The following is a 21,149-nucleotide window of genomic DNA, read 5'->3' as shown; positions in this document are numbered from 1 at the left end:
AGGTGAAGGCCAGGAGTACAACCTAGTGGTACAGTGCTTGCCTAGCATGCACAAAGCCTTGGGTTCAATTCCTTGGTACCACATACACAGAAAAGGCCAGAGTGGTGCTGTGGTTCAAGTGGTAGAGTGCTAGCCTTGAGAAATCCCAAGGACAGTGCTCAGGCCCTGAGTTCAAGCCCCAGGGTTGGCAAATATATATATATATATATATATATGTAGATACACACAGTTATCTATATATAGATATATAGCTACAGATGTGACAACAAAGGGTAGGGCTCATAGCCCTTGGGAACCTGCTCAGAGCCCACCCCTCCCCCCTCCTCCCCCTCGGGCCTTCCTGAAATCACCTGAGTCACTCTCCGCTCACATAGCTGCCCAGTTACCAACACTGGCACTTGAACTCTCATTGGGCTCTTCTGTGCAAGCTGAAGTTCTATCATTTGAGCCATGACCTCCACCTCCCTTTCTCTGCTTCTTGCTCTATCTTTGCTTATCAGCCCACCTTTGGGGTCTTGTTCCTTCATGGAACGCTTCTCAGGCATTTACTGTGCACCAGTAGCTATGCTACAGTTCCTTCAAGCAAACTGAGCTGGCTTAGACCTGTGACAAGTTTACCCAAAGGGAGAGTTAGTTCCACTCCAAAGGAATTGGAATCATTATAGTAAATGATGGTGGATGAGGCCACCACTGAGCAGAATCTAACCAATAGTCACCTCCTCACTCTCACAGCAGGGGATTCTCACTTGTGTCAATCAAGCCACACTGAAATTGAAGTGGAAGCCACAATAAAGACTGGAACTCCGGAGAGTTACACTAAGCCTTGAAATAAATACTTGAAGTGGTTGGGCTGGTATATAATTGGACAGCAAGTCATGGGCAGGGTAAAGAATGACGTGGAAAGCGGGGTGTGGTGGCTCACACCTGTAATCCTAGCTACTCAGGAGGCTGAGATCTGAGGATTGTGATTCAAAGCCAGCCTAGGCACTACAAAGACCATGGGACTCTTATCTCCAGAAAACCAGAAGTGGCACTGTGGCTCAGGGGTAGGATGGTAGCCTTGAGCTCAAGAGCTCAGGGACAGTGCCCAGGTCCAGAGTTCAAGCCCCATGAGTGAAGTGGAAGCCAGGGGCTCGGGGCTCTAGCCTGTTCTCTCTCTCTCTTCCCTCTCTCTCCCTCTATTCTCTCTCTTTCTCCCTCCCCCCTCTCTCTGCCCCCCCCCTCTCTCTCTCTGCCTCCCCCCCCTCTCTCTGTGTGTTCTGGGGATTGAACTCAGGCCCTGCACACTGTCCCTGAGCTTCTTTTTGCTCAAGGCTAGCACTCCACCACTTGAGCCACAGCACTATTTCCAGCTTTTTCTGTGTATATGTTATTGAGGAATTGAACCCAGGGCTTCATGCATCCTAGGCAAGTACTGTATCGCTGGGCCATACTCCCGGCTCCCTTCTTGCCTATTATCTTAACAGCCCAGACAACTGAAATCTGAAGAACACTCTTCAAAGCCAGCTGGAACAGGAAAATCTGTGAGACTTAGCTCCAATTAACCACCAAAAATTCAGAACTGGAGGTACTACTCAAGTGGTAGAGCACCTAGTCTTGAACAAAAAGGCTAAGGAGGGTGACATTGTCCAAAAAGAAATGTACTCATTACTTGACTTATGAAATGGTAGCCATTCTCTATGTCACCTTAATAATGACAATACAATAGTAATAGTAATAACAGCAGCACAGCAGCAACTAAGGGACAGCTCCTAGGCCCTTAGTTCAAGCCCTAGTACTGCCACCAACCCAACCCCCACCCACCCTTGCCAAAAACATAAAGAAGGGAGAAGGGAGACTGCTGAGGGATGAAGTGGAAGAAGCTACCGGAGGCCAGATCATACAGTGCCTTGACGACTGGCCCCCAAGATATGGGTTTGTTTGTTTTTAAGACAGAGAGAAATCATAGGTATTTGAGTAGGGTAGTGACATAGTCAACTTTGCATTTTAAATAGATATTCCCGTAGCTGTACTGAAAACAGAAGGAGGAGAAAAAAGCCAGGTGCAGTGGCTCACACCTGTAATCCTAGCCACTCAGGAGGCTGGGATCTGAGGATCAAGTTTCAAAGCCAGCCCGGGCATAAAAGGACTGGAGACTCTTACCTCCAATTAACCTCTAGAAAATGGGAAGTGGAGCTTGGCTCAAAGGGTAGGGTGGTAGCCTTGAGCTGAAGAGCTCAGGGACAATGCCCAGGTGTAGGGCAGTAGCCTTGAACTGAAGAGCTCAGGGACAGCGAGCAGGCCAAGTTCAAGCCCCATGACCACAAAAAAAGAAGGGAGGGGCCGGAAGACTGGGCTAGTTATAGAGTGTTTGCCTAGCATGCACGAAGATCTGGGTTTGATCTCTCAGTACCACATACATAGAAATAAGGCCAGAATGGTGCTGTGGCTCAAGTGGTAGAGCTCTAGCCTTGAAAAAGCCCAAGGACCGTGCTCAGGCCTTGAATTCCAGCCCTAGGACTGACTGGCAAAAAAAAGGAAGGGGAAGAGACAGAGATGCTAAAATGATGGCCCCCTTAGTCAGAGGAGGAGACAGAGGAGATGGTAAGAAGTGATTACACTGCAGAGAACTGAAATAGGTAAAAATAAACCGCTTCTTGGGCCCTGTGCTGTGTATTACAGTGATTGTTTTGTTTAATCAGTACAGTGGCCTTATACCTACCATTTTAAACCATTTTACACATCCAAGGTCAAACATTAGAAATGGAATTCTAATTCAAGCAACTAAATGCCAACATCCATGCTCTAAACACATTCAGTGTATTCCTTCCCTCGCTTACGTAGCAACTGGGAAGTATTCATTATATGTGTGCAACTCATTTTAAAAATAAGTATACAGTTGGGCACTGGTGGCTCATGCCAGTAATCCTAACTACTCAGGAGGCTGAGATCTAAGGATCACAGTTCAAAGCCAGCTTGGGTGGGAAAGTCTATGAGACTCATATCTCCAATTAAGCATTAAAAATAAAATTCTGGAAATGGAGCTGTAGCTCAACTGGTAGAGTGCTACCTAGCTTTAAGTGCACGCGCACTCGCGCACACACACAGGACAGGGCGCAGAGACTGCACAAAAAAAGTATATATTCGGATGTTTCAACTGAAAAGATAAAAGAGTATAAAGTGAAAAGTTTCTTTGTCCTCTGAAAGCAGTTATCCAGCATTTCTCATGACAAGAGTGTAGTTGAACTGAACTCTATCTATTGTATTTTGCAACAAGACATTGATGTCCCTAGTTTTAGTAACAGGAAGAATTTAGTTTCTTGGAAGTGCTTGATGCTGACTTTCAAGAAGGAACTTCACGTACTTTAACTATGTTCGAATTACACAGATTCTGGGCACTGCCAACTACTAACCGTGTGACCTTGTGCAAGTCACTAGTGCAAGTCACTTCATCTCTCTGGGGCATTAATTTTCCTCATGTGTAAAAACAGTGCTAGCAGTCCCTACTGCATAGGGATTAAATGAGTGAACAAATCAACAACAAGAAAAAAAAATTAAAGGGCTAGTAAAGTGTCATACTCTAGGAATGATTGATCCTCCTCACCTCAGACTGCTATCTGTTTTTTCACAAAGATGTTCCCAGCACGATTTCCCAGATCCAACCTCCAGGCTGGAATGGCGACTAGCAAGGCCCAGGAGACCAACAAGCTGTTCATTGTGCGCAGGCGCACGGGGTGGGGGCTGCGAGGGGCGGAGCTGCCGTCTCCTGGGCTGTTCCAATGAACGCGCACCGCCCCCGCTGCGCCCCGCGCCCGCCCTTGCTAGCAGGCACCTCCCGCCCCCTGCATTGCTGATGCTGCTGCTGGCAGACATGGACGTGGTGAATCAGGTATGCGCTCCAGCACCGAGGACAGAGTCCACTGCATCCCGACCACCGAACCCAGGGGTCACTTAGACTCCCTAATGTTAAGAGATGGTGTTCGGGCAGCAGAGAACTGGTCCCTGAGGCTGGGGCTGGGGAGACTGTGGCTAGGTGAAGGGAGGAAAGGGGAGGTTGAAAAAAAAGGAGTGCGCTCTTTGCCGCAGCGAGGGCTGTCCTCACTGCCGCAGCGGGGGCTGCCAGAAGCCCCGATCTGTACTCGCGATCTGGAAGGGAGCAAAATAAGCCTCGGGGTTAGCCGGTGGGGGGAAGAGGGAGGCAAAAGGATAGAGAATGACGAGAATGGAAGGAAGATTGAGGGGGGCTGCAGATGAGCTAGGAAATAGAGCGACAGAAGGTATGGGGGTGGGGTGGGGAAGGGCTGACACCCGCCCCTCCCAAAGAGACTGCACCCCGATAGCTGACCACCCCTTTGTCAAGAGGCGATATGCTATTTTTGCCTTCAAAATCCCTAGTTTCCTCATCCTCAGCGTATATCCCCCACTGGAGCCATGTCCTATCTCTCCCAAACCTCAGTCAATCCAGACCCTCTCCGCCATCTCATCCTTCACCACCTCGGAACCTCGCCCCTCCCTCACCAATACCAAGCCCTCCCCATCCACATCCCCATCTCCTAAGACCCCCCCACACCGCCATCTGACTCACCTTTATTGCGGCAGACCCCTCCCCCATGCTAACCAACCAGCTGTTATGACTCACCTTCACCATTCGAGACCCCCCTCCCCCACTCTCCTGAACCCCGAATCCTTCCTCGCTCTCTTCACCCAACCTTCTTCCCTATCTGATTTACCATTAAGGGTTTCAGATCCTCCTAACTTAACTAGAACATCCCCCAACCCTATGTTCCGCGTCCCTGACCTCTTCTACTATCTGACTCATCATTGCCCCCAGACATCTCCATCCCTGAATCCTTGCGGAGGGAGGGGGGCTTCTCTCTGAGATGCTAGTGCCTGTTCTTTCTTCAAGGTGTCACTTTCTCCTTCTCACTCCCTCTCCAAATGTCACCCTCCCCGGAGGTCACATGCCCCATCCACAGAGATCGTTGCCTGGCAGCTTTACCCCTCACTTCCCTCTCTATTCCCCTCCACCCCACCCCCTCCCCACTATTTCTCTCCTCAGCTCGTGGCTGGGGGTCAGTTCCGGGTGGTCAAGGAGCCCCTTGGCTTTGTGAAGGTGCTGCAATGGGTGAGTGTGGTCTGGGGTCATATAGGGAGGGAGGGGGAGAAGTTCAGAAGAGAAAAATTGTAGTGGGATCGGGAAGACCAGAGGTGGAGAAAGGGCAGGGAACAAGCAATGAAAGGGGATGGAAGGAGGTGAGGTCCCAGGGGTTGAAGACCAGAAGATGGATGGGCTGTGACGTCACATAGGAATGAGGGTACCCCCTGTGGTGAAGTGGTTAGTTGTGACGTCCTACCTCTCCCCTCTTGAAGTAAAGAGAGGAGATGGAGCATAAAGCCAGATTTCTGGGGAAGAAATGCAAACCTAGAGAAACCCAGAGACAGAGAAAGATTTTTTTTAATGAGAGACAGGTAGAGATATATGACAAATAGTGAGAAAATAATAAATCTGGAGATGAGAGAGAGCGAGAAGCAAGAAACATAAAACAAAGGGAGAGAGAAAAGTACAGAGGTTCAAAGGGAAATAGACTTCAGGAAAGAGGCAAGAAAATGGGGATGGACAAGAGAGAGAGACAGAAGAGATAGTCAGAAAAAAATAGGAGAGAGAGAAAAAAAAACAGCACAGGGGGGAGGAAGAGGCACAAGGGGAAACAGAGAAACATCCAAAGCCTGTGTGACATACAGTATAGAGATAGAGACAAGAGGATCAAAAAAAAAAAACAGAAAGGCACTGATATAGAAAGATACGCATTCACAGAGAGAGAGAAAAATGGATACCTAGAGGTGAGGGAGAGACAGAGAACCAGAGATAGGAGACATCTGAGGTGGGTGGAGGGGGGGAGACAAAGATACATAGAGACAAAATTACTGATCAAGGAACAGTGAAAACAGAGAACCACAAAGATGGACCAGGAGGAAGGGACATGGAGAAAGAAGGAAGGTCAGAGCATGGAGAGGTAGAACAGAAGCACAGACACAATCACACCCCTGTAATCAGCTTGTACTTGGACCCGATGAGCCCTGATTAGGGGATGGTTGTGGGGGGGGAGATCTCTCCATCTGCTGCAGCCTGTGCTGGGCCCCCGATCTGCCTAGAGGAGGCCACCCCTCCCACTCATGCCTCGAGCTCACTATAGCCATTCCCATCCCTCCCACCCAAGGTCTTTGCCATCTTCGCCTTTGCCACATGCGGCAGCTACGACGGGGAACTCCGGCTGAGTGTGGAGTGTGCCAACAAGAATGAGAGTGACCTCAGCATTGAGGTGAAATTTGAGTATCCTTTCAGGTGTGTCCCCCACCCTCTGGTATTTCAACTGACCTGGCCAGGGACAGGGTGGATCTGGTCTCCTTCCTATTGCTCTCTGACAAGCCCCCACCTCAAGAGGCCACAGCCAGTGGGATGGCTATCCATGCACTGAGCACCTGCTGTGTACCTGGCACTGTTCTGAATGGCTAGGACTGTGTAATGAGCATGACAGACCCAGGCTGTCACCCTCTGGCTCTGTGCTAGTGAAGGAAGCAGGCAATAGACAAGATTCAAGAGTATAAGACAGGTAATTAGGTGGCTTACACCTGTGAACCTAGATACCCAGCAGGCTGAGATTGGAGGATCTGGGTTCAAAGCCAGCATAGGCAGAAAAATTTGACTCTTATTTACAGTTAAGGAGCAAAAAGCCAAAAGTAGAGCTGTGGTTCGAATGGTAGTGCTCCAGCCTTATGCAGAAAAAGCCAATTAAGAGTGTGAGGTCCTGAATTCAAGCGGCTGTACCAGCACACACACACACACACACACACACACACACACACACAACATAGGGTTGGAGATGGTAGTTCTTTGGTACAGTACTTGCATAATATGTGCAAGGGCTTGGATTCCATGCCCAGCACCAAAAAGTAAAAAGGGCTGGGAATGTGGCTTAGTGGTAGTGTGCTTGCCTAGCATACATGAAGGCCTGGGTTCCATTTGTCAGTACCAAATGAACAGAAAAAGCTAGAAGTGGTATTGTGGCTCAGTGGTAGAGTGCTAGCCTTGAGCAAAAGAAGTTCTGGGATGTGTTGGGTGCTGGTGGCTCACACGTGTAATCCTAGCTACTGAGGAAGCTGAGATCTGAGGATTGCAGTTTGCAGCCAGCCCAGGCAGAAAAGTCCCTCTGAGACTCTTATCTCCATTAACCACTCAAAACCGGAAGTAGTGCTGTAGCCAAGTGATAGAACGCTATTCTTGTGCCCAGAAAGATTCAGGGACAGTGTCCAGCCCCTGAGTTCAAGCCCCACAACCACCACCAACAACAAAAAGCTCAGGGACAGTGCCAAGCCCTGAGTTAAAGCCCCAAGACAGGCAAAGAAAGAGAGGAGAGGGGAGTGAGGGGGTAAGAAAGGTGGGGAAGAGGGAGAGAGAGAGAAAGAGAGGGGGGGGGGGAGAGAGAGAGAGAGAGAGAGAGAGAGAGAGAGAGAGAGAGAGAGAATTAAACACACACATACACACACACATTTCTTTGCTTGCAGTAGGTGCCCAATTAATGTTAGTTCTGGGTATGATGTATGCCTCTAATCCTAGTACTCAGGAAGCTAAAGCAGAAGAATTGTGAGTTTGAGGCCAATCTGAACTACATACTAAAAAAAAATTGTTAGTCAATATTATTTAAGCCCCATTCATTCAATCATTCCATATACATTTTTTGAGAACCTGTTGTTTGCTGGTACTGCTCAAAGTGTTTGCGGACACAACAGAGACTAAAGCCGAGACTAAGCTCCCAAGCATCCAAGCCTCATAGAACCTACCTAATGGCAAACACAATAATTAATAAAGAAGATAATTGCAGATTTTGTGCTAGAGAACAATGAGGTGCTGCTGAGATATTGGGAATGATGGAATGCAGTGGACCCATCCTGATATTCTCTGAGATCCTACTGTGTGCTGGGCATGGGTACTGGTTTCTACTACAGGAGATGAGCAGAGGCTGGAGGGGATGCTGCCCCCTAAGGGCTAATGAGATAAGTTCAGCAAGACAATTTCATTTGAGATTCCCCACTACTGACATGACTTCGGAAGTCTCAGCTTCTTCACCTGTAAAATGTTTAGCATACTGTCTAGTATTCAGAAGTGCCCGCCGCAGTTTGTATTAAATAAGAGAAGAGGAGTGTGGGGCAGGCGTGTGGCCTAGTGGTAGAGTGCTTGCCTAGCATGCATTAAGCCTGGTTTTGATGTGTTGGTACCACATACACAGAAAAAGCCAGAAGTGGTGTTGTGGCTCAAGTGGTAGAGTGCTAGCTTTGAGAAAGTCCCAGCACTGGAAAAGAAAAAGAAAAAAAGAGAAATGATGGTGTTCACCTATAATTCCAGCTATTGGGAAGGCAGAGGCAGGATCAAAGAGCCCTCAAAAAATGCAAGACCCTATCTAAATGATAAACTAAAGCACAAAGTACTGAGAGTGTGGCTCAAGTGGTAGAGTGCCTGCCTAGAAAGCACTTGGCCCTGAATTCCAATCCCACTACAAATGAATTAATAATTAATAAAAGGAACTCAGGAAAGAGGCCAGGCAGCCAGCTAAAAACAGGTTTGGGAACATGAGGGGGTAAATGTAAGACCAAGAGATAACTCAATTAGAGGTGGGAAGAGTAGAAACAGGGACGCCCAGCCCAAAGCAATGATGAAAAGAAGAGTAGGTAGAGGTGCAGCTCTACCTGTTGGTATAGCTGGGGAGAAGAGAGTTTGACAAAGGAGGGACAATTGGGAGCTTTGGGTACTGCTGAGAGCTGTCCATTTGGGAATCAAAAAAACCCCTGATAGATTTGTGTGTGCATCCCTCCCAGGCCTAGGAGTTCAGGCCAGAGGATCTGCCCTTTACCTACAAATCTTCTAGGAATAAAAAGGCTGTGCTTTGAATCCTGCCCAGAAAAATCTCTGCCACTGCCTTATTCCCCTCCAATGCCTCTTCATTCCCCCTCAAACATCCCCTCTCCCAACCCACTCAGAAACTCAAATTCCAGTTCAACTCATTGGACAGCCTTAAGCAAGTAACTTAGCCTTGCTAATCCTCTACTTGTCATCTGTTAAATAGGTATAATAATACCCACTTGAGAGAATTACTGGTGAGGTGTCGTTAAATGTGACAGTTACATAAAGTGCTTAGTAGATGATTGATAAATGCAAAGGCCTTTGCTAGACAAGAGCATCAGCACTATTCTCAGTCCCAGGATCCTGCCCAATCTTCAGTCTGAGGTCAGAGCTCTGGACCCCCTACCCTAATCCTTCTCCCACACACACACTCCCCCTGTCACGCATACAGCCCCCTGTTACATCACACCATGGTAAAGTCCATAGTTGCAAGACACTTCCGATTGTCTCTCTCACCTCCTATATACACATCTTGTTCCAAGATTCGTTTTACCTCCCCATCTCCATCCTGTCCGTCTTTCTGTCTTTTCCTATTTTGTAGCCACTAGGATCTCCTTTGCAATGGACATAATTTTTTTTCTCTCAGGGACTTGAAATAGGATGAGAATAATTGGTATAATGTAGGGAGAAAACAGGGTTTGGACCCAGACTTTACCATTCCCTTACCGGCTGAGTAAATTTCAGCAAATGACTACACTTCTGTAAGCCTGTTTCCACCTCTCTACATTTAATTCCACAAATGTGGCGTGAGAACTTGCTATATACCAGCATGGTTCTAGACTCAGAGGATCTATTAGTGAACAAAACAGAGAGAAAAGCCCTCTTCTAGTCAGCCCTGTTGTGTTGTAGGTGAATCACTGCTTTAAAGGAAAAATGGAGCAAGAGAGGGGCTAAGGGATGCCAAGAAAGAATGGTTCAAATGAATCATACATAGTGAGGTCTGGGACAGCCTCATTGAGGGAGACATTTGAACAAAATTTAAAGGAGATAAGGGGATAAAACATGAAGACAGTCGTTGCAGGTAGCTCATACCTGTAATCTAGCTACTCAGGAGGCTTAGATCTGGAGGATTGCAGATCAAAGCCAGCCCAGACACAAAAGTTGCTAAGACTCTGACCTACAATTAACCACTAGAAAACTGGAAGTGGTGCTGTGGCTCAAAAGGTAGAGTGGAGCCTTGAACTGAAATGCTCAGGGACAGTACCCTGGCCCAGAGTTCAAGCCCCATGACGAACAACAACAAAAATAAAAGACATGAAGCTATCCAAGGAAGGAGCATGCCAGCTGGCAAAAAGAACTGTCAACAGTCCTGGGGTATAAAGATGCCTGATGAGTTCTAGTAATAACTAAGAGGCAAGCAAAAGTGCTTGGTTTGGATGAATTCATACCTATCTCAAGAGGATGCTCTGAGCAATCCACGAATTGAGAATGGTACATCGCAGGTGCTCTGTGAATGGTTATTTCCCTGGGAAATCTGGAAGCCCCATGTCTGGGAGGGAGAAGGAGTTTGGGGGGATGGGAGCCTACCTGCCCATCTCTCTCTACAGGCTGCACCAAGTGTACTTTGATGCACCCAACTGCCGGGGAGGTACAACCAAGGTGTTCTTAGTGGGTGACTACTCCTCCTCAGCTGAATTCTTTGTCACTGTGGCTGTGTTTGCCTTCCTCTACTCCATGGGGGCCCTGGCCACCTACATTTTCCTGCAGAACAAGTACCGTGAGAACAACAAAGGACCCATGATGGTGAGTCTTCACAGCCCATTTGTGCCCTGAGACTACAGATGGGAAGTCTCAGGGACACAGTTCATTTGGCTTCTAGGCCATGCCAATTCCAAGCCAGGCACCCATACCCATGTACGTGGTGGTGGCTCCTGCCACTAATGTCTCGAGTTTCAGGCAGTTGGGGGTTGGCAGCTGTAATCCTAGCTATTCAGGAGGCTGAGATCTGAGGTTCACAGTTCAAAGCCAGCCTGAGCACAAAAGTCTGGGAGACTCATATGTCCAATTAACCTCCAGAAAACCGGAAATGGCTGTGGCTCAATGTGTTGGAGCGCTAGCATTGGGCTGAAGAGCTCAGGGATAATGCCCAGGACCAGAGTTCACACTCCATGACTGACCCAAAAAAAAAAAAGAGTCTCAGGGACAAACTCAACTCAAAGCCCACACAGAATCGCAGACGACCACAATCTGTAAACGTGCCAACTCTCACACAACCACGCAGTCTAGATCAAAGGCGGGAGCACTCAGAGGTTCCCTGCGACAAGCATGCATGTCATCTTGCCACACAGACACTGATTCCTACACAGCTATATTCACACACCCTCAACCCAGACATAAAATGACATAAATTCCCACATGCAGATAAAAGTAGAAAGACACACACCACTTCTCACAGATTCGGAAACAGCCCACGGAGTTCCTCCCGCAACACAATCACACTCCCACATCTTCTGTGTCACGCACATTCATACAAGCTCAGGCTGGAAGGGTCACCCTCAGGGGAAAGTGCTGTGGGTCTCAGAGCCGGAAAGACAGGAGAAAAACCTGTTCGTGGGGACCTCCCCACCCAAGAATGTCTATGATCAGAGAAGGACCAGGGCTACTTCAATGCAGCCCAGTCACAGTGCTATCTCTCTCACCCCTGCCCATTCTAGGATTTTCTGGCTACGGCAGTGTTCGCCTTCATGTGGCTAGTTAGCTCATCTGCCTGGGCCAAGGGACTGTCAGATGTGAAAATGGCCACAGACCCAGAGAATATTATCAAGGAGATGGCTGTGTGCCGCCACACAGGAAATGCATGCAAGGAGCGGAATGACCCTGTGACCTCAGGGCTCAATACTTCAGTGGTAAGTCCTTCCTAGGTAGCTGTTTGGGCTGGAGGAGGGAGGCTTAGAAATATCCACTCTGGTATGGAAAGTGATGGAAAGACAGGAGGAGAGGGAAAGAAAAGAAAACCCAAGGGGGCTCCCTGGCAGAGAAACACCAATGATAGTTTCAATTGTGAACCAATATAGACGGCATTCTATTCATATTAGACTTAGAAGACCTGCATTCCAGACCCAGTTTAACCATGTATAATCTCCTGGCACATAGTATCCTCTCAGGACCTCAATTTCCTTATAGGCTAGAAGAGTGAAGGGCTTGAAATGTTGTCCTACTCAGACGCCCTCTGCTGGCTGAGAGTCACACTATCTTGAGCTCAAATCCTAGCTCTGAAGCTGGGAATGTACCTTAAAGTTAGAGTGCTTACCTAGCATGCATGAAGCTCTGGGTTCGATTCCTCAGTACCACATAAACAGAAAAGGTCAGAAGTGGTGCTGTGGTTTAAGTGGCAGAGTTCTAGCATTAAGAAAGCTCAAAGAGGGCTGGGAGTTTGGCCTAGTGGTTAAAGTGCTTGCCTAGCATGCACAAAGACCCGGGTTCGATTCCTTGGTACCACATACATACAAAAAAGCCGGAAGTGGTGCTGAGGCTCAAGTGGTAGAGCTCTAGCCTTGAGAAAGTCCAAGGACAGTGCTCAGGCCCTGAGCTCAAGCCCACGACTGGCAAAAAAAAAAAAAAAAGAAAGCTCAAAGACAGTGCCCAGACCCTGAGTTCAAGCCCCAGGACTGGCAAAAAAAAAATCTAGCTCTATACCCTTTCAAGCTCTGTGAACTGTCACAGTCACAAACCCCTTCAAGGATCAATTTGAGCATTTAAACTGAAGAGTAGTAATGGGTCTTGTTACACAGTGAAATATTTGCTGAAATAATTGTATACAAAGTCCTTGGACAAGAACACAAGGTAAGTCATGAACCAGTATTGCAGAGGTTAAGGTTCCAACTCTATCCAAGCTCATACCTTAATCCCAGCTACTCAGGAGGCTGACATCTGAGGATCCAGTTCAAAGCCAGCCCAGACAGGAAAATCTATGAGACTCTTATCTCTCTTATCTCCAATAAACGACTAAAAAAGACAGAAGTAGAGGTGTGGCTCAAGTGGTAGAGCATTAGCCCTGAGGAAAAACAGCTCAGGGATGATGCCCAGGCCCAGAGTACAAATGCCAGGACTGGCACACACTCACACAGATTCAAACTTTCCTGTCATTTGAAAGCTGTGAGACCAGCTCCCTCTAATAAAGGAAGTCTCCTCTGCCCTCAATTTCTTTCTTTCCTTTTTTTTGCCAGTCCCAGGGCTTGAACTCAAGGCCTGAGAACTGTCCCTGAGCTTCTTTTGCTCAAGGCTACCACTCTACCTTGTGAGCCACAGCCCCACTTTTGGTTTTCAAGTGGTTAATTGGAGGTAAGAATCACTGACTTTCATGCCCAGGCTGGCTTTAAACAGTGCTCCTCAGCTCTCAGCCTCCTGAGTGGCTAGGATTACAGGTGTGAGCGACCAGAGCCCAGCTAAAAAATATTTTATAGGGCTGGGACTGTGGCTTAGTGATAGAGTGCTTGCCTAGCTAGCAAGCATAAAGCCCTGGGTTCCATTCCTGAGTACCACATACACAGAAAAGGCAATAGACTGAGAAGACAGCCAGGTCTTGTCTTCCCGCAGGTGTTTGGCTTCCTGAACCTGGTGCTCTGGGTTGGCAACCTGTGGTTCGTGTTCAAAGAGACAGGCTGGGCTGCCCCGTTCCTGCGTGCACCTCCGGGCGCCCCCGAGAAGCAACCTGCACCTGGAGATGCTTACGGCGACGCAGGCTATGGGCAGGGCCCTGGAGGGTATGGGCCCCAGGACTCCTATGGGCCCCAGGGTGGCTACCAACCCGACTACGGGCAGCCAGCTGGTGGCGGTGGCGGTGGCTATGGGCCTCAGGGCGACTACGGGCAACAAGGCTATGGCCCACAGGGTGCGCCCACCTCTTTCTCCAATCAGATGTAATCTGGTGAGTGATGGGCATGTGCTTCAGCCAAGGGAGGTACAAGAATTGAGATGGGCGGGTCTGTGAATCAATATGGAAGTATGCAGAGCATTTGCTAGGCGAGTTAGGGTGGAAACCTGAAGGAACTAATGGAGAGGCAGAGTTACTTGACAAGCGAAAAACTAGCCAATGAATGGAGAGTAGATGCGTAGTACGCAAAGACGGGCAGAGCAGGAAGCCAATGGAAGGAGGTAGAAGCCCGGTTCTGTGGGAGAGGGAGGGAGAAATGTACAGAACAACCAATGAAAGAAGGAATATCACCGGGACATGCGCAGTGACGCTATCAGCGGCATGATGGAGCCTAGGAAGGTGAACGGAGATGGTTTTCCGAAATGATTGCTAAGCCAATAGGTCATACGGTTAATAGATATACTTTGAAGATCTGCTGAGTTTACCGGTGCGGAAACAACTTGTAGATCACTCACTTTTCCCCAACTCTGAGAGATTCTACAGGATTTTAAAGAAGGAAAAGGGGCGGGACGGAGACGTGTGGTCCAACTCGGTGGGTCTTTTTTTTATTTTTTATTTTGTCTGACCTGGGGCTTGAACTCGGGGTCTAGGCTCTTTCCCTGAGCTTCTCTGTGCTCAAGCATAGCGCTCTACCACTTGAGCAACAGTGCCACTTCCAGCCTTTGCTGTTTATGTGGTACTGAGGAATGCAACCCAGGGCTTCATGCATGCTAGGCAAGCACTGTACCACTGGGTCTTAAAACAAAACTGAACCCCAGCCCTGGTGGCTCAAGGCTGAGATCTGAGTAATAGTTGTTCCAAGCAAGCCTGGACTGGAAAGGCTGTGGGACTCTTCTCCAAATAACCACCAAAAGCAAAAGGCTAAGGGAGAGTGTTCAGGCCATGAGTTCAAGCCTCAGGATCGCCCCCTTACCCAACAATAATGCTGAATCTTGGAGTCGGGAGTTTGGCCTAGTGGTAGAGTGCATCCCTGGAATGCATGAAAACCCAGGTTTGATTCTTGGGTACCATAAACATAGAAAGAAAGCCTGAAATAGTGCTGTCACTCAAGTGTTAGAGCTTTAGCCTCGAAAAACAAAAGGACAGCTGTCAGGCCCTGAGTTCAAGTCCCAGGACAGGCAAAAAATGCCAGCATGGTGACTGGCCAGCCTTGATATATAGGGAGATCCTGTCTCCTCAAAAAGAGGTAGCAGGGGCCGGGAGTTAGGCCTAGTAGTAGACTGTTTACCTAGCATGCATGTAGAACCAGGTTTAAGTCCTTGGTACCAAAAACATAGAAAAAGCTGGAAGTGATGCTGTGGCTCAAGTGGTAGAGCTCTAGCCTTGAGAAAGCCCAAGGACAGTGCTCAGGCCCTGAGCTCAAGCCCAAGACTGGCAAAAAAAGAGGTAGCAGACAGGTAATTTTTCTTAGAAGAGGGAAGATGTAAAAGTTGACTCTAGAGGAGAAAAGAAAGGTAAATGGAAGATATAGATAGGCTCTACCCATGGGTGGAGAGAGTAGGGAGTGGTTTTTTGTTGTTGTTGATTTTTTTTCCGGTTGTGAGACTTGAGCTCTGGGCCTTCAGCTCAAGGCTACCTCCCTACCCCTTGAGCCACAGCACCACTTCCGGTTTTCTGGTGGTTAATTGGAGATAAGAGTCTCATGGACTTTAGGGATAGTTTTGAACCACGATCCTTAGATCTCAGCCTCCTAAGTAGCTAGAATTACAGGTGTGAGCCACTGTGCCCACTGAGAGCAGCAAGTTTGATAAAGCATTGTACACTCCAATTCATTTTAAAATCCTGTTAGCTCTATAGTTTACCAATTTCTCACTATCATCTCCCCTAGACCTCTTTACAGGTGTCCTTTCATTCCTATACTCTTTTATTCACAGTATAATCATTCTGTTAAGTGCTAAATTAAGCCACAGCCCTCCTCTACACATTAGCACCCATCTCAGGAAAATACTAGTTTTCATTACAGTTACTCGCATTATTAGACCCTCCCTCTTTTTTGACCATACTTCCCACCATTACTCCCATTCTCTCTGTTTTAGCTGAATTGCCCATATCAGCGAACCAAGCATAAGCTGACTTCAGGGCCACTGGCCTGTGAACCTGTTTTCTTTTCTCTCTCTCCCTCTCTCCCTCTCTCCCTCCCTCCCTCCCCCCTCCCCCCTCCCCCTCCCTACCCCTCTCTCTCTCTCTCTCTCTCTCTCTCTCTCTCTCTCTCTCTCTCTCTCTCTCTCTCTCCCCACACACACACACACACACACACACACCTTTGCTTAGGCAACTCCCTTTTATCACACACATATTTGCCTAAACTACTCCCTTCCTTCCTTTTGGTCTCTTCCTCTACGAAGCCTTATCTGAATACCAGATTAACAATCTCCCTTGTTATCTCTCTCCTAACTTTTCCTTATCACCATCTGTAATTATTGTTTATAGGTTTCTTTTTTTTGCCAGTCCTGTGGCTTGAGCTCAGGGTCTGAGCACTGTCCTTGGGCTTTCTCAGGGCTAGCACTCTACCACTTGAGCCACAGCACCACTTCTGGCTTTTTCTATGTATGTGAGGTGCAGAGGAATCGAACCTGGGTCTTCACACGTGCTAGGCAAACACTCTTACCACTAGGCCAAACTCCCAGTCCCGTTTCTTTTTTTTTTTTTTTTTTTTGCAAGTCCTGGGGCTTGAACTCAGAGCCTGAGCACAGTCCTTGGGCTTTCTCAAGGCACTACCACTTGAGCTACAGCACCACTTCTGGCTTTTACTATGTATGTGGTAACAAGGTATCCCACTTCTGGCTTTTACTATGTATGTGGTAACAAGGTATCAAACCAGGGTTTTCCTGCATGCTAGGCAAGCACTCTACCACTAGGCCATGATCCCAGCCCCTAGGTTTCTTAACTGTCTCTTCCACTAGAGGATAGATTGTAACTAATAATTTGTACTGTATGTACATGACTTAGAGCACTTTTTTTTAACCAGTCCCTGGGCTTGAACTCTGGGCCTGAGCATTGGGCTTTCCTCAAAGCTATCATTCTACTACTTGAGCCACAGTACCAATTCCAGGTTTTTCTAATTATGTGTTACTGAGGAATCCAACCCAGGGCTGCATGCATGCTAGGTAAGCACTCTACCACTAAGCCACACTCCTGCCCCTGAGCACTCTTTTTTTTTTTTTAAACTCGGGGCCTAGGCAGTGTCCCTGAGCTTCTTTTGCTCAAGGGAAATGCTCTACCACATTAGCCACAACACCACTTCCAACTTTTTATTTTTTGTGTGTATGCGGTACTGAGGAATCTAACCCAGGGCTTCATATATGTTAGGAAAGCACTCTACCACTAAGCCACATTCCCAGCCCAAAGCACTTTTAATATTGAGAAATGTTTTATTGAGTAATCAGTGGAAACAACATAGCATAAGACTTTGTGTGTGTGTGTGTGTATGTGTGTTGGTACTGGGACTTGAACTTAGGTTAGGGCCTGGGCTCTATTAATGAACTTTTATGCTCAAGCCTACCCTGAAGCTACATAGAGGGATTAGTAGTTTCAGTTTATTTCTCTTAGTGTGGATGTCCACAAAGTTTACCAGAAACAATAATGGGGTTCAGACCATGCAGCCCAAGAGCCTGAAGGGAGTATTATAAGATTTGCAGTATACAAACTGGTAGACTAGTATTGCTTTTATTTTTTGCCAATCCTGAGGCTTGAACTCAGTGCCGGCCACTGTCCCTAACCTCTTTGAGCCACAGCACCATTTCCAGCTTTTTTTTTTTTGGTTAATTAGACATGAGTCTCATAGGTGCTGGGAATGTGGCTTCGTGGTAGAGTGCTTGCCTAGCATACGTGAAGCCCTAGGTTCAATTCCTCAGTACCACATAAATAGAAAAAGCTGTAAGTGGTGCTGTGCTAGTCTTGAGCAAAAGAAGCTCAGGGACAATGCCCAGGCCCTGAGTTTAAGCCCTAGGACTGACCAAATGAAAAGGTCTCTCTCTGGGGCTGGGAGTATGGCCTAGTGTCAAGTAGTAGAGCGCTTGCCTAGCTTGCACCAAGTCCTGGGTTTGATTCCTCAGTGCCACATACACAGAAAAAGCCAGAAGTGGAGCTGAGGCTCAAGTGGCAGAGTGCTAGCCTTGAGCAAAATGTTACCAAAGACAGTGCTCAGGCCCTAAGTTCAAGCCTCATGACCGAGACACACACAAAGACAGAGGTCTTCGTTTTGCGAAATATAGGCTGTTGTCAATGGCTAACCAGTGCCTGTTCATGGACTTTTTTGGGCTAGGCGATGGGATCTCTAATTGCTAATTTAGTACTCAATGGGAACAGAATCAGGAATAACTTCTCAGTTGGGGCAGCTGAAGCTGACTCCAGGCTGTGAGAGAAAGAAAGAAAGAAAGAAAGAAAGAAAGAAAGAAAGAAAGAAAGAAAGAAAGAAAGAAAGAAAGAAAGAAAGACAGACAGACAGACAGACATGCAGGCAGAAGGAAAGCCAGGAAAAGAGTAATCCACCTCTTCCCTAAAGACACTGCCCATATCACAACCCCTTCTCCTTCCTGTTTTCTGTCTCTGCAGGTCAGTGCAGCTGGGAGGACCCCATCCCCAAGGGTGGGCAAGAGCTCAAATGAAGGCCTGCCCCCCTTCCTGTCCCTACACCCTAGGTCTCCACCCCTCAAGCCAGGAGACCCTCAATTGTCTTTGCTGTTTATATATATATTATATATAAATATCTATTTATCTGTCTGAGCCCTCCCCTCATCCACTCCCCTCTCTCATGCACTAGGGGCCCAGCCTTGATTGGGCTCCTCCTTAGCCCTACTCCTACCCCTACGCCCCTCAGCCCCTTTCTGTTCCCTGGCCCTGTCCCCTGAGATTAGGAGGTGTTGGAAAGGGGACTGGGAGGGGACCAGACCTTGACTGTATGGGGCAGGCGGGGGAGAGGGTGACTTCAGATTCTCTCCTCTCTCTCCTCCCCCTCTTAACTCTGGCCTTGTTTTCCTCCAACAATATCGAAACAGACTGATGGGTAAAATCAATCCCAAGTTCTGAGAAAGGCAGATTGAGGGGACTTGGGGTAAAGAGGACAATTTGGACTGAAAGTATTCTTTAAGGAAGCTCCAAAGTGGAAAGGACTAGTCAACAGGGAGCTAGGTTCCAGATATACTAGATGTAGAATCTGATGAATAGGGTGCCTAAAGCATTCTGGAGTAGAAATCTGAAGGGAGCGGGGGTGCGCGTGGCTCCAGAAGGGACAGAGCTTTAAGTGAGGCCTCCAGTGGGCTCCAGGGTGGGCAGTCTTGAATTGAGCCCAGCGGCTCTAGTAGGTGTGTGGCTTGAAACATTTCAAAATATGAACTTGATTCTAAAGGATCTTGTGCTGGGCAAGAAGTGAGGTTCAGAAATGGCCTACACTTGGGGTGAGATCCTGGTCAGGGATCCAGACAGAAGGCTTAGTGTTGAGAATGCATGGTTTCTCATAGGGCAGTCTCTCTCCCAATGGGGCAATTAAGAAACTAGGTTTCAAAGTGAACTGGGTCTGGGCAGTTGTGGGAGGGGCTTGGTTTAAGAGCCTTGGGATGAATTTAAAGTAGGTAAATACCCCTGGCCAAAGCTGGGGATTGAGGTTTGGGAGAAGATCTGAGAGACATGGCTTGAAGGATTAGGAGTGGGATGTAAGGAGAAACAACCCTTACCCACTCCCTTGATAAGACAGCTAGGTAATCAGAAAACAGAGGTAACTGGTCTGTGGGGCTGGCCTATCCCTCTGCCTCCCCTGCTCCCAACTTTCTACCCCCTCCCACCAGGCCTGGGTGGTTGGAGGCTGGGTCTGGAGCCCCTATCCTGCACCCTCTGCTGTGTCTGTGATGTCAGTAGTGCCTGTGATCTTGTGTTGCCGTTTTGTCTGGCTGTGGCCCCTCCCTCTCCTCTCCAGACCCCCCCTTTCCTCACTCCCTTCGGTATTGTTTGAAGACCCAACTCCCCGAGGAAGAACAAATAATAAGTACTTCTCCTCCCTCAAATAAACTCCTCAATCATCTAACCTACTCGGCTCTGAATTCTCTTTTTTGAAGTCCAGATGAGGGGAAAGATGAATGGGAAGGGGCGACAGAAAGCTCCAATCCTCCTCACACTCCAGCCGCGTCTGGAGTAGTCCTACTCACTGCCACCATGACTAGCCATCGAATGCCCAGACTTTCTCGAGTGTGGTTCTCATTCTGATCCCTTAGCCAGGATCCTTCCCAGTTCCTGTGGATTCCTTTCCCCAAGAGTTCTCAGGATCCAACTAAGATGACTCCACAAGGGAGACTTCATCCTACTTAATCTCCACTCCCCAACTTGGGGTCCAGTGAACCCCTCTCCTAACCAGGACAACCGCGAGATCTGCCAGGCAGGAAGGCTGGGCACTGGTAGAATTCTATAGCTGAATAATTCACTTTCCCCCTTTCCCTCTTCCTGGCTCCTCGGGGTGGGAAATGACCGAGCTGTCTATAACGGGGTGGAGGAAGTTCCCTGGCGCCTAAGATGAAAGATCCGGCCTCTGGCCGCCGCCTCCGTGTTTAATTAAAGACCGGGACCAGGCGCCTAGATTCTTGATTGTGGGTGCTGAGATCCCCCCCCCCCATCTCATCCGGAGACTCCCATAATCCTGAGAGCGTGAAACAGAGATTCTGCCCGGGAACCGGGCTAAAGGAAGGGGGTTGTGTAACTGGAGAGAAAATGGGGGCGGAGGGAAAGTATTAGGATGTACTTTTCTGGGCTTAGGGGCCACGGTGAATGAGCCTGTAAAGAAAGGCGAGGGAATGGGGGAGAGGGTCTCAGATCCGGGCCATGATTTTAGTCCCTTCCCCAGAAACCTCGCTCTTGGAGGGGAACGCGGAAGGGAAAGTCTAGCCGGATGGTGAGATCCACGCAGTACCGGCAGGAACTGTGAATCTGGTTGGAGCCATTCATCCCGGAGAGGCGGGGAGAGAAGATCTGAGAAGAGGCTAAGAGTGGCCTTACTCCGTATGCCTTTAACCCTTTAACCTCTGGCGCAAATCAGCACCCAAGTCAAATCGACACTAGGCATCAATACAAGCACCGGGGAGCGCCGCCCCTTTTACTCGTCACCACCTCCGCCCCTCCCCCACCACCCTTCAAGCCCAGGGGCCGCGTGGCATAGTGGGGTTCCAGAAGCTGTGCCTCCAGATGCCTGGCTCTGGCCCCAGGCGAGAGGATAGGGAACTTTTCTGTTACGTTCTTCTGGGCTACAGGCTGACAGTGCCCAACACCTTTGGGTAGAGGACGCATTTGGCAGCCGAGAAGCAACAGGCCTGGGGGCGGGCTCTACAGGGTTCGCCCCTCCCACGCCGGAGTCAGGTT

The 21,149-nt window shown here is 48.4% G+C and overlaps 1 protein-coding gene across 1 annotated transcript; it reads left to right on the top strand.

The window, feature by feature from the left end:
- The first annotated feature begins 3,787 nt into the window (after positions 1-3,787).
- On the top strand, positions 3,788-19,827 carry Syp (synaptophysin). The gene is made up of 7 exons (XM_090326743.1): positions 3,788-3,868; positions 5,039-5,104; positions 6,198-6,322; positions 10,483-10,678; positions 11,590-11,781; positions 13,472-13,802; positions 18,363-19,827. The coding sequence occupies exons 1-6, from the start codon at positions 3,833-3,835 to the stop codon at positions 13,796-13,798; spliced, it is 942 nt and encodes a 313-aa protein (XP_090182869.1). The 5' UTR covers positions 3,788-3,832; the 3' UTR covers positions 13,799-13,802; positions 18,363-19,827.
- Positions 19,828-21,149: the final 1,322 nt, after the last annotated feature.

This window comes from Megascapheus bottae, chromosome X (assembly GCF_031878675.1).
Source record: "Megascapheus bottae isolate mThoBot1 chromosome X, mThoBot2.hap1, whole genome shotgun sequence".
NCBI lineage: Eukaryota > Metazoa > Chordata > Mammalia > Rodentia > Geomyidae > Megascapheus > Megascapheus bottae.
The sequence above is the reverse complement of the archived record's forward strand: the minus strand, read 5'-3'. Positions and strand labels throughout refer to the sequence as shown.

What these genes read in the sequence shown, in the direction of transcription:
- Syp (XM_090326743.1), top strand. Translation starts at nt 3,833, where the DNA reads ATGCTGCTGCTGGCAGACATGGACGTGGTGAATCAG. An exon ending in TTGTGAAGGTGCTGCAATGG is followed by an intron (nt 5,105 to 6,197) that starts GTGAGTGTGGTC and finishes CTCCCACCCAAG; the next exon opens with GTCTTTGCCATCTTCGCCTT. An exon ending in CAGGGCTCAATACTTCAGTG is followed by an intron (nt 11,782 to 13,471) that starts GTAAGTCCTTCC and finishes GTCTTCCCGCAG; the next exon opens with GTGTTTGGCTTCCTGAACCT.